The following is a 14,113-nucleotide window of genomic DNA, read 5'->3' as shown; positions in this document are numbered from 1 at the left end:
AAAAAACATTTAAGGAACTGTGAGTGTATTTAAACCTAAAAACATAGACAGCTTGATAAAGTGCACAATGTTGACACTGTCATGTTTATCTGATCACTCTCTGATTGGGTTAATGTTATACTTTCAAACTTAGTTCAGGCCCTCACAAGACATTCAAACATGTGACAAGGCCTTAACCAGTTGCACTTCCTCTTATCACAGACTACAAGAGAGAAGAGCAATACATCTGGAAATTTAAGCAATCATGGTCAAAGCATAGTAACCCATTAAAGTTAATATTTTATTCATTAGACGTTTTTCAAAAACTGCTGCTCCTAAAGAATTGCAGACAATTACATAATTTTGAAAATAGCATGGACTTAATGGGACAGACAATCCCCCAAGCTCTATGTCTGTGAGATCTCTACCTACCATATTTTTAAAATCCTTTTATTGGCTCTATGCTGCACTTTTGAGCTTGGGGAGCATGTAGAGATGCCTAGGATCATTAAGAAATCTAGCACAAATTTATTAAAGACAAGTCATGTTTGACAAATTTAATAAAGTTTTGCAAAGAAGGGACCACTGAATAGACTGGGACAGTAACAATGTAAAATGCAAAGAGGGGGAGGAATTCTTGAAATGTGTTCAAAAGAACTTTCTGGAACAGTGTTTCCAGCCCAACCAAGATGGACACAGTGCTGGATCTAGTTCTGGGGAATGAAGTGGGGCAGGTGGAGTATGTTTCTGTGGGGTACCATCTGGGGAACAATGATCATAATATCATTAGGTTTAGAATAGTTATGGAAAAGGACAAGGAACAATCAAATGTGAAAATGCTTAACTGGAGGAGGACAAATTTCAGTAAGTTAAAAATGAATTTTGCCCAGGTGGACTTGAATCAAAAATTGGTAGGCAAAACAGTAACTGAACAATGGGAGGCCTTCAAGGAGGAGTTGGTTCAGGTACAGAGTAGACACATCCCTACGAAGGGGAAAAGGAAGGGCATCCAAAGCTAGAGCTCCCTGGATGACTGAAGGTAGAGATTAAAATGAAACAGAAAAAGGAGGCTTATGGTGAGTGTAAGATTCATAACACAGAGAGATCCAGGCTGAATACAGAAAGTACAGAGGAGATCTAAATACCGGAATAAGAGGGACAGTGAGAGAGAGAGAGAGAGAGAGAGAAAAAGAGAAAGTATGAGAATAGATTAGCAGCTAACATAAAAGGGAACCCAAAAGTCCCTTTTAAACATAAAAATAGTAAAAGGGTAGTCAAAGGATGGATGGGACTGATTAGGGACAAAAAAGGAGATCTTCTTATGAAGGCAGAGGGCATAGGTGAGGCACTAAACGAACACTTCGCTTTCGTCTTCATTAGGGAATAGGATGCTGCCATTGTAGCAGTAAAGGAGGATGTAGTAGCGAAATTGGATAGGTTAAAAATGGATAAAGGAGGTATTTAAAAGATTGGCAGTACTCAAAGTAGAAAAATCACCTGGTCCAGATGGGAGGCATCCTAGTTTGCTGAGGGAAGTAAGGGTGGGAATTGCAGAGGCTCTGGCCACAATCTTCCAATCCTCCTTAGACATGGGGACGGTGCCGGAAGACTGGAGGATTGTAAATGTTACGTCCCTGTTCAAAGAAGGGGAGGGGTAAACCTGGCAATTACAGGCCAGTCACCATTGACCAGAAACTTAACTGGACCAGCCATATAAATACTGTGGCTACAAGAGCAGGTCAGAGGCTGGGTATTCTGCGGCGAGTGACTCACCTCCTGACTCCCCAAAGCCTTTCCACCATCTACAAGGCACAAGTCAGGAGTGTGATGGAATACTCTCCACTTGCCTGGATGAGTGCAGCTCCAACAACACTCAAGAAGCTCGACACCATCCAGGAAAAAGCAGCCCGCTTGATTGGCACCCCATCCACCACCGGTGCACAGTGGCTGCAGTGTGTACCATCCACAGGATGCATTGCAGCAACTCGCCAAGGCTTCTTCGACAGCACCTCCCAAACCTACGACCTCTACCACCTAGAAGGACAAGAGCAGCAGGCACATGGGAACAACAGCACCTGCATGTTCCCCTCCAAGTCACACACCATCCCAACTTGGAAATATATCGCCGTTCCTTCATCGTCGCTGGGTCAAAATCCTGGAACTCCCTTCCTAACAGCACTGTGGGAGAACCTTCACCACATGGACTGCAGCAGTTCGAGAAGGCGGCTCACCACCACCTTCTCAAGGGCAATTAGGGATGGGCAATAAAGGTCGGCCTCGCCAACGACGCCCACATCCCATGAACGAATATAAAAAAAAGTCAGCCTAATGTCAATGGTGGGGAAACTTTTAGAGACAATAATCTGGGACAAAATAAACTGGCACTTGGAAAAGTACAGACTAATAAGTGAAAGTCAGCATGGATTTGTTAAAGGAAAATCGTGTCTGTCTAACTTTCAATTGAGTTCTTTGATGAATTAAGGGAGAGGGTTGACGAGGGTAGTGTGTTTGATGTTGTGCATAAGGACTTTCAAAAAGCATTTGATGGAAGTACCACATAATAGGCTTGTTAGCAAAATTAAAGCCCATGGGATAAGGGGATAGTGGCACCATGGATACAAAATTGGCTAGGGTACAGAAAGCAGAGAGTAGTGGTAAACAGTTGTTTTTCAGACTGGAGGGAAGTATACAGTGGCGTTCCCCAGGGGGTCAGTATTAGGAACACTGCTCTTTTTCATAAACAGTAATGACCTGGACTTGGTAATAGAGGGTAAAATTTCAAAGCTTGCAGATGACACCAAACTCAGAAATGTAGTAAACAATGTGGACAGACTTCAGGAGGACATAGACAGACTGGTGAAATGGGCAGACACATGGCAGATGAAATTTAATGCAGAGAACAGTGAAGCGATGCTTTTTGGTCGGAAGAATGAAGAGACAACATAAACTAAATGGTCCAATTTTAAAGGGGGTGCAGGAACAGAGACACCTGGGGGTACACATATGTATATCTTTGAAGGTGGCAGGACAAGTTGAGAAGGCTGTTAAGAAAGCATATGGGATCCTGGGCTTCATTACTAGAGACATAGAGTACTAAAGCAAGAAAGTTATGCTAAACCTTTATAAAACTGGTTAGGCCTCAGCTGGAGTATTGTGTTCAATTCTGGGCACCACACTTTAGGAAGGATGACACGGCCTTTGCGTACAGGACAGATTTACTAGAACGGTGCCAGGGATGAGGGACTTCAATTATGCGGAGAGGTTGGAGAAGCTGAGGCATTTCCCCTTAGAGCAGAGAAGGTTAAGGGGAGATTTGATAGAGGTATCAAAACCATTCATGATTTTGAACAGAGTAAACAAAGGAGAAACTGTTTCCAGTGGCAGAAGGGTTGGTAACCAGAGGACATAGATTGAATGTGTTCGGAAAAAGAGCCAGAGGCAACATGAGGAAACATTTTTTTTTAACGCAGCAAGTTGTAATGATCTGGAATGCACTGACTGAAAGGATGTAGGAATCAGATTCAATAGTAACTTTCAAAAGGGAATTGGATAAATACTTGAAGGGAAGACATTTACAGGGCTATGGGGAAAGAGCAGGGGAATGGGGCTAATTGGATAGCTCTTTCAAAGAGCCGGTTCAGGCACAATGGGCCAAATGGCCTCCCCCTGTGCTTCACCTACTATGATAAAGGGTATGCAGTAGATGTGGTGTATGTGGATTTTTACAAGGTATTCAATAAGGTGTCTCAAGACCCTTGTTACAAAACATCAGACATATGGTACAAGAGGAAATGTAGCAGCATGGATACAAAGTTGGTTGACAAACAGGAAACAAAGGGATAACGGGTGTTGGTTCGATTGGAGAAGGCTTGGAAGTGACACACGCCAGGGATCAGTATTGGGTGCACGTTTGTTTCCCAGTATGTTTACATGATTTGGACTTGGGAGCATATCAAAAGTTACTGAAGACACAAAAGTAGGAGGTTTGGCAAAGAGTAAGGACTGTAAAAGTCTTCAGGAGGATAAATACAGGTTAGCAGAATAGGCAGGCATGGACAGGTGGCAGATGCCATTTAAAGCATAGAATTGGGAGGGAATAAATTTTGTGAGGAAAACTGAGGAATAGAATATACACTCAATGGAAAGATGCTGAAAGATGGGGATCAATAGAGAAACTTTGGAGTTCAAATATATATCTTGAAAGTGCAAGACAGCAAAGATGAACAAGTTGCCTTTATATAGCTTCAGAGAGGCATGAGGAAAATTGAAATAAAATGCAGGCAGATACAGCAAAAGAAAAGGCCAATAGCATTTTGGGGTTTTGTGAATATGGGCAAAAGCGTACAAGTGCAAAGATGTAATGAGAAATTTGTACAAGGCAATGATTAGGCCACAGTTAAGAGTATGATGTGCAGTTTTGAGCACCCATTGCAGAAAGGACATTAAAGCCACATACACTGTACAATGTAGATTTATCAGGATGAGAAACTATAATTACGAGAACCTTCAAATATTGGGGTTATTTCCACTGGAGCAGAGAGTAAGAGGAGATTTAATAGAGGTTTTTAAAATTTTGAAGGATTTTGTTCGGATGAATAGCTCTGGTTGGGGTCAATTTGAAATTTTCACTTGATAATGAGGTTAGGAGAAATTTATTTATTCAGAGAGTTAGGGGACAATGGAATACTTTGCCACAGAGGACAAATGAGGCAGAGACCACTGCATCTTTTAACGGAAAAGTGGATAGATATTTGAAGCAGAAGATGATATAGAGCTACGAGGAGAAAGCAAGGCAATTGATTTGTTTTGGATTTTGCAAGCAAAAAGCCAGCAAAGACATGAGGGACCAAATGGCCCCCTTCTGAGCTGTAAATTTCTACAGTTCTAAACTTCTATAATTACTCTCACAGAACATGCATCAACTGATCAATCTCTCTCACATTCATGCATATGGTAGAGTACAGAAACTAATCTTTCCTAGGTAACACTGGCATTTTCCTTTAAAACATTTTTGTTGCCATTAATAGTATTGCATAAAAGAATATCATATTAACACACAACTTTGCTCTGCGGAACACAAGGTACAGTTACAAAAAAAATATTTAAACGTGTCAAACTATCATTGGAAAATACAAAGAATACAAATCCATTTGCAGTAGCAGTTTACTAAGTGAACTGAAATTATCTACAATGTCCCACTTTCATCCTGATTTAAAAACAAAAGGACTGCAAATTATCAGCAGTAGACTGTAGATGCTTGAAAAAGAGGAATATTAAGCGATATGAAGAGCAAGATTAGGTTAGTTGGCTCATATGGAGAAAAACACCAGTGCAGACTTGGTGGGCTGAACAGCCCGTTTCTGTGCTGCAACACTATGATTCAAAGTCATAGAGATCAGGAAGGACCCGGGTCTGACTTGTGGCCTGTGGGGCAGGCAACTGGCTTTAATGTCCCTGTGCTAGGGAAAGGGGGAAAATCCATCACTGCTGCAAACTCCGTTCCCTAGCCATCGACTCCGTCCCTCTCTCTGGCCACTATCTGAGGTTGAACCAGGCAGTTCGCAACCTTGGCGTCCTATCTGACCTTGAGATGAGCTTCCGTCCACAAATCTGGACGTTAAGCGAAAACTTCACTGTGATGCCTCCATCCCTATGATTGAATCGCCTGCTAACACTCACTATCTAGATTCATGTCTGAATAATAGCCACATCAGTGAGCTACCAGGGATGAGGCCATGGAGGGATTTGAAAGCAAGAATGAGAATTTTAAAATCAAGACATTCCCAGACCGGGATCCAATGTAGGTCAGCGAGCACAAGGGTGATGGGAGAACGGGACTTGGCGCGAGTTAGGATATAGGCAGCAGAATTTTGGATGAGCTCAAGTTTATGGAGGATGGAAGATGGGAGGCCAGCCAGGAAACCATTGGCATAGTCCAGTCTGGAGGTAACAAAGGCACAGATGAGGGTTTCAGCAGATGAGCTGAGGCAGAGGCGGGGACGGGCGATGTTACGGAGGTGGAAGTAGGCGATCTTGGTGATGGAACGGATATGCGGTCAGAAGCTCATCTCAAGGTCAAACCAAGGTTGCGAACAGTCTGGTTCAGCCTCAGGCAGTGGCCAGGGAGACGGACGGAGTCGGTGACTGGGGAACAGAGTTTGCAGTAGGGACCAAAGACAACGGCTTCGGTCTTCCCAATATTTGTTAAGGAAATTTTTTCTCATCCATTACTGGATGTTTGACGATGTGACACACGAGAGACATTGGAGGGGTTGAGGGAGGTGGTAGTAAGGTAGAGCTGGGTGTCGTCAGCATACATGTGGAATCTGACATCATGTTTTTGGACGATGTCGCTGAGGGGAAGCATGTAGATGAGGAGACAAAGAAGCTGAATGTAGTCAAACAAACGTCAGCAGTAACAGTCTGAATCCAAGAAAGCATAGGGGGAGCCAGGAGCCGAGAGCCAAAAGCAAGGAGTAAACCAGGGGCCAGCCCAGGAGATTAGAGGGCAGTGAGGGTGAACTGAGAAAGCCAGCAGTGCAACGAAGGTTTATCTCAGAAGCCAACTCAGCAGTAGTTTTAATCCTTCTATTTACTTCATTCCCCCGACCCCCGCCCTCTCTCTCCTCACCTTCTTCATGAATTCCTTTCATCTAAGTTATTTATTTCCTGTGCAGTTCCTTATTTACAGTTCTTCCTCTTACTATCTCGTACATTTAACGTGAATCCTTCTACCAGTGATTATGTTGCCTTGTCGTGTGGGTGAAGATAGGATTGTGTTTCCCAAGCGAAGGCCACCAGAGTAATTCCAATTCTACATAATTTTTGGGGGAAGCTGGCAAGGCAGAATTTATTGCCCATCCCTAGTTGCCCTGAGATGGTGAAGGTGGGCTGCCTTCTTGAACTCCTTCAGTCCTTAAAGTGATAGTACACCCACAATAATGTTAGGTGGGGAATTCCAAGATGTCAGCACAGTGTTGATGATGAAGGAACGGCAATATATGACCAAGAATGGTGTATGACTTAGAGGAGGACTTGCAGATGATGGCATTCCCATGACATTGCTGTTCTTGTCCTTCTCAGTGGTAGAGGTCACAAAAGAGAGGGTTGCTGTTCAAGAAACCTTGGTGAGTTGCTGCAGTGCATCCTATAGATAATATATATTGCGCCACAGTATGCTGGTGCTGGGAAAGTTGAATATTGAATCCAGTCACGGGAGCACCACTCAAGCAAACTGCTTTGTCCTTGATGTTGTCAAGCTTCTTTAATGTTACTCAGGCCGCAACCATTCAGGCAAGTGAGGAGTATTCCATTACATTGATTAAAAGCTGCACGTTACTACCATAAAAACACAATTTCAGCTCGATCACAATTGACCCTCATACTTCTGCCAGTCTCAGCTCAATCATCCATGTGAATGTGAAACTGGCCTGTAGATCCTTTCTTCTGCCAATACTGCACACCTAACAATTTTACCAACTGGCAAGACTGACGATCTGTAGAGTTTTTCTGAGACTTTACCATTGATTCATTGCCAAAGCGTAGAATGGGTGCAGACTTAAGTTTCCTAAAGGAATACAACACGACACCCACGTTCCTAGACATCAAACACAATTTGGAATAGCCTCATCTCAAAAGCTCAATTATCTTTAAGTAAAAAGAAAACAGCAATAACGCAAATAGTTTACTCTGTATAAAATTACTGACTATACTTTTTTTATGGTCTTGTTGGCTAAACGCTTGCCTGCTGGAAGACCTGAATTAAACTTGAGTTTTAAAAATTTTGCTTTAGTGTATAGTAAGTACTTGTGAATTGTCGTCATAGTTGTAATGTAGGCAAACGTGGCAGCCAATTTGGACACAGCAAGATCTCAAGTAACAATGAGATAAATGACCTGAAGATCGTTTTTTTTTCTGTGGTGTTGGTTGCGGGATAAAGGTTGTCCAGGACACTGGGAGCTCTCTCCTTCGAATAGTGCCATGGGATCTTTTACATCCAACTGTGGGCAGACAGGGCATTGGTTCAACGCCTCATCTGAAAGATGGCACCTCTGACAGTGCTGTGATCACTCAGTACCACAGTGTCAGTATATATATCTCTGATGAGTTAGACCTCTACTCACAATCGTTATTTGCACTACTGCAACTATCCTTCAGTGCAGTACTGAGGGACTGTTGAGTTGTCAAAGGTGCCATCCTCTGGATGAGAATTTAACCAAGGCCCTGTCTGCCCTCTTAGGTGGATATAAAAGATCCCATGGCATTATTTGAAGAGCAGGGAAGATCTCTGCAGGAAGGTGTCTTGGCAAACATTTATCACTCAACCAATGTCACTAAAACAAATTATTTAGTCATTTACCTCATTGGAGTTTGTGAGACCTTGCCATGTGAAAATTGGCTGCTGCATTTGCCTAAATTACAACAGTGACTCCTTTTAAAAAAATACTTCATTGGCTGCGAAGCACCTTGTTACATCCTGAGATCATAAAGAGCTATATAAATTCAAATTATTTCTTTATCCAAATATGAAGTGTGAACTGGGCCATTAAAGCTTTTGCTCAACCATAAGTACAAAACTGCATTTCTATAGATGATAGATGAAATTAAAATTTTTCATTCCCTGGCTCAAATATCGTACCATAATAAACAAAAACTTGCATTTATATAGTGCCTTTAACATAAAGAACATCCCAAGGCACTTCACAAATAGGCATAAGAAAAATAAGCACTGAGCCAGAGCTCAGATTATCAGAATTGAATAAGACACCAAGGCTTGCTAATGGTCTAATCTAGCCTGAATGTGTGGCCAGGGATAATGTTAAGGGAGTAGAATTTATGGTGGGAACCGAAGACATGGCATCGGTCTTATTGATGTTGAGCTGAAGGAACATACGAATACGAATTAAGAGCAGGAGTAGGCCATTCGGCCCCTCGAGCCTGCTCTCCCATTTGACAAGATCATGGCTGATCTGATTGTGACCTCAACCCTACTTTCCCGTCTACCTACTATAACCTTTGACTCCCTGGTTAATCAGGAATCTATCTAACTCAGCCTTAAAAATATTCAATGACCCTGCTTCCACCACTCTCTGGGGAAGGGAGTTCCACAGACTCACGACCCTCAGAGAAAAAAAGTTCTCCACATCTCCGTCGTAAATGGGAGACCCCTTATTTTTAAATGGTGGCCCCTAGTTCTAGTCTCTCCCACAAGGGGAAACATCCCTTCAGCATCTACCCCTTCTAATCCCCACAGGATCTTACATGTTTCAATAAGATCACCTCTCATTCTTCTAAACTCCAGTGTATACAGGCCCAACTTGTCCAACCTTTCCTCATAAGATAACCCCCTCATCCCAGGAATCAGTCGAGTGAACCTTCTCTGAACCGCCTCCAAAGCAATTATGTCCTTTCTTAAATAAGGAGACCAAAACTGCACACAGTATTCTAGATGTGGTCTCACCAATGCCCTGTACAACTGTAGCAAAACATCTCTACTTTTATATTCCATTCCCCTTGCAAGAAATGACAACATTCCATTTGCGTTCCTAATCGCTTGCTGTACCTGCATACTAACTTTTTGTGATTCATGTACTAGGACACCCAGATCCCTCTGTACCTCAGAGTTCTGCAATCTCTCTCCATTTAAATAACATACTGTTTTTCTATTCCTCCTGCCAAAGAGGACAAGTTCACATTTTCCCACATTATACTCCATCTGCCAAATTTTTGCCCACTCACTTAACCTATCTATATTCCTTTGCAGACTCTATGTCCTCTTCACAACTTACTTTCCGACCTATCTTTGTGTCATCAGCAAATTTAGCAACCATACATTCGGTCCCTTCATCAAAGTCATTGATATAGATTGTAAATAGTTGATGCCCAAGCACTGATCCCTGTGGCACTCCATCGTTACATCTTGCCAACCTGAAAATGACCCATTTATGCCTACTTTCTGTTTCCTGTTAGCTAACCAATCCTTTATCCATGCTAATATGTTACCCCCTACATCATGAGCTCTTATTTTGTGTAGTTGTCTTTGATGTGGCACCTTGTCGAAAGCCTTCTGGAAATCCAAGTACACCATATCCACAGGATCCTCTTTATCCACGTTGCTTCTTACTTCCTCAAAGAACTCTAATAAATTAGTCAAACACGATTTCCCTTTCACAAAGTCATGTTGACTCTGCCTGATTGCATTGAGATTTTCTAAGTGCCCTGCTATAACCTCCTTAATAATAGATTCTAGCATTTTCCCTATGACAGATGTTAAGCTAACTGGCCTGTGGTTTCCTGCTTTGTCTCCCTCCTTTCTTGAATAGAGGAGTTACATTCACTATTTTCCCAATCTGATGGGACCCTTCCAGAATCTAAGGAATTTTGGAAAATTAATACCAATGCATCTACTATCTCTGCAGCCACTTCTTTTAAGACCCTAGGATGAAGTCCATCAGGACCTGGGGACTTGTCAGCTTTTAGTTCTAATAATTTTTTCAGAACCCTTACCCTGGTGATTGTAAATGTTTTAAGTTCCTCTCTCCCTTTCACCTCTTGATTCACAATTATTTCTGGCATGTTATTTGTATCTTCTACAGTGAAGACAGATGCAAAATATCTGTTCAATTCATCTGCCATTTCCTTATTCTCCATTATTAATTCCCCAGACTCACTCTCTAGAGGACCAGTGCTCACTTTACTTATGCTTTTCCTTTTTAAATACCTGTAGAAACTCTAACTATCTGTTTTTATATTTCTAGCTAGCTTTCTCTCGTACTCTAATTTCTCCCTCCTTATTATTCTTTTAGTCATTCTTTGTTGTTTTTTTATTTTCTGTCCAATCATCTGACCTGCCACTGATCTTCACAGAATTGTATGCTTTTTCTTTCAATTTGATACTATCTTTAACTTCCTTAGTTAGCCACAGATGGTACGTCCTTCCCCTAGAGTCTTTCTTTCTCACTGGAATGTATCTTTGCTGAGTGTTATGAAATATCTCATTAAAAGTCTGCCACTGCATCTCTACTGACACATCCCTTAACCTAAGTTCCCAGTTCACTTTAGCCAGCTCTGTCTTCATGCCCTCATTTAAGTTTAAAACACTAGTCTTAGACTTACTCTTCTCTTCCTCAAACAGAATTTTATGTTAGACAAGTCTGACAGCAGGGAGAAGTCAAAAATAGTGGTGGAGAGGTAAAGCTGAGTATCATCACTGAAATCCGACCCAATGACCGTGCACTGAGGGGCAGCATGTATTTAAGGAAGAGACGGGAGCCAGAGGTGACGGTGCAGAGGAGGGAAAAGAAGCCATCTCTGCAGTTGCACTTGCTGTATTCGGATAGGTGGGAATGGAGCCATGCAGTCGCACAGAGCTGGACACTGAGGAGAGGCATTGGAGGAGGATGGCAGAGTCAGCTGTATCGAACACCGCAGATAGGTCGAGGAGGATAATACAGGAGGATAATCACAGAAGATGCCATTTATAACTTCTGCTAGAGCCCTTTCAGTGCTATGAGAAAGGTGGAAGTCAGACTGAAGGGATTTGAACAGGGAGTTTTGCAAGAGATGAGCTCAGAGCTGGGAGGTGACAACACGTTCATAGCCAGGAACTGGAGGTTGGAGATGAGGCAGTAATTGAAGAAACATGTTAAAACTACCTAAATATGAGCAATATATTACAAAATTCTCTTCCTAAAAAATGACATATAGTCAGCAAAATCAATCAAGTGTTATGAGAAACATACAGAGACAAAAGTTATTAGTGCTAATTTTAGCTATTGAATTGGCAGCATTGAACTTGGTTTGCATACCAAGTCGCCAATTGTTTCTGACATAAAGCAAGACAAGAGTGACAGGAATTATTGGTGTGGTGAATCCCCAAAAGAAACACGAAGTTCATTGTTGCATTAAATTGTTACAGGTTTTAAGTTCTACAGTTCAGCAATAATTCATGAAACAGAGTTTGAAACTGTTTTGATAGAGTAATCAACATGATTTTAAAATGTAGGGCCACTGACAAGACAAGATTCTGAATGGTCATTCTAAGGTTTATACCCTGTTGTTTTACCTGGTTTGGTAGCACTCCTGTCTGAGTCAGAAGGTTGTGCTTCAAGCACCACTTGTGGGCATGAACCGATAAATTACTGACACTCCAACGCAGTATTGAGAAAATGCTGCAGATGTTGTCCTTTGGATGAAATGTTAAACAAAGGCCCATTTGCCTATAGACATTAAAGATGTGCAGATAAGATGATCTAGGCAAATATTCCTCTCTCAACCACCAAAAACAGATCAACTAACTGACCATTACTGACTGTCAGACTTTGCTGTGTGAAAATTGGTTGACACATCTGTCTAAACAATAGTCACTGTACTTCATTGTATGTGAAGCATTCTGAGACATGATAAGGTACTATAGAATGCAAGACTTTTTTTTCTAAGGGCACTCCTATAATTGTGCATCAACCAGTGATAGCTCCTATTGTGATCTCACAATTACCTAACTGGTCAGTTATATTACAAAGCAGCTTCGGCTTCATATTGATGTAAAATGTATAATATGACAATGGCGACAAGTTGCCCAAATTAAATTTAGGCAAGTGTGTGAAACAACCTCTAGGAAGTAGTCTCATAATGCTTCTACTTTGCAGCAACTGCAACAAGTCAAAGCAGCCTACCACCCACTTAAAAACTTAATTAAACTTCAATTTATCTATTTGCTATCAATTTTCTCTCCTCCTCCTCCCTTAAAGAGATTCACTCCTTGTAATTCCACAAGCTCCTGACCCTTCTCTAATTACCACAGTGTGTGTGAACCTAGACAGTATCAGCAAACTTTTTAAGCTACATAGGCATCACAGCGACAACTGATTTCCTTCCCATCGAACACACAAAGAAAACCAGAGTGTGGTCACTCAATACCTATCAGCAGCAGGAACCAAAATACAAGTTGTAGCATCCTTACAGAGTAGCATCCTAATTGAGCTCACATTCAAATATAATTGACATTTGAACACTGGCAAACCATAAGCACATGTACAGTGCTCTGCTTTATTTGCCAAAAAACAATGCAGAGATTGCAGTATAACTCACCACTACCAGCTCTACTTTACATTGTAAGCATAACTGCATTCGATAATCTTCTGCCATTATGGTACCCTAGATAATTACTGTAGAATTTTAGTAACATTGTATAGAAAAATATTTAATTACTTTTCATATCAAATTACAATTACAGATCCAGTCCAGCACAATATCAGATTGCAGACAAGATAGATTAAAGTTAATTGAGTTTTCTTGTCTAGAACACATTTTAATACAAAAATGTACCATCAAAATCATTTTTGAAATAGTTCATCCAACCAAATTATTTTCCATGTAATTACAGGATGTGACAGAAAATATTAAGGTCTGGTGTGAAGCTCTTTCACACCAAATTACTTTCAAGTATTTCTGATGTAGAACTCCCACTCTACTCCTACTCCTTTACAGGAAGGTCAGTAAATGTAAACAAGCCCTCCCCTCTCAGTCTCATACACACACAATTGGCCCCACCAGATTGCTGCCACTTTCACCTTCTGGTTGAATTTATGAAATTGAAGTTAACAGATTCCTTTCCTCTTTCTTTAAATTTAAGGAAATTATTAAACACTTGACTGATTTTTGTTGTTAAAAAAAGTCATATCTCTAGCACTAAGAAACGGACACATCCACTCTATAATCAATTCATATGACCTTAAGAACAACTGCTGAATTTCTACATTTATGGTTAAATTCAGATTTTATGAACTAGATTCCCATAAGTGGGAGGGGGGGGGGGATGACTCGCTTAACATGTGATTTGAAGTCACAGAACAGAACAGAAATAGTGAGCCTGTCACAGCCATTCCCCTCAATCTAGTCTCTTCCCAGTTTAAAGCTCCTTGGCTGGGCTTCATGATGAGCCATTTCTACCCGACAGCGACACTGCCACTCCGGATCCGCACACACTGCCTCCATTCATTGTGTCCGTTTATGGCCTCACACAGAGAGAAGCCGAGCCTCACTGACACCTACCAACTGCTGCTGTTGCCGCCCGGTACCGGCTGCGCCTCGGCCGCCGCCATTTCCACTCTCCGCTTCCACGTCTGTCTCCCAG

The 14,113-nt window shown here is 41.6% G+C and overlaps 1 protein-coding gene across 2 annotated transcripts in view; it reads right to left on the bottom strand.

Moving 5' to 3' along the window:
- Positions 1 to 14,113, bottom strand: part of tbc1d23 (TBC1 domain family, member 23) — a 78,870-nt gene extending 64,757 nt beyond the window's left edge. For both annotated transcript variants that reach the window (XM_067993133.1, XM_067993134.1), the window contains exon 1: positions 14,032 to 14,113. In XM_067993133.1, the coding sequence (XP_067849234.1) occupies positions 14,032 to 14,081 (50 nt within the window). In that variant the 5' untranslated portion in view covers positions 14,082 to 14,113. The remainder of the gene's footprint in view (positions 1 to 14,031) is intronic.

The sequence above is a fragment of the Heptranchias perlo genome, chromosome 11 (genome assembly GCF_035084215.1).
Source record: "Heptranchias perlo isolate sHepPer1 chromosome 11, sHepPer1.hap1, whole genome shotgun sequence".
In the NCBI taxonomy this organism is placed as follows: Eukaryota; Metazoa; Chordata; class Chondrichthyes; order Hexanchiformes; family Hexanchidae; genus Heptranchias; species Heptranchias perlo.
This window is presented reverse-complemented; position numbering and strand designations above follow the sequence as displayed.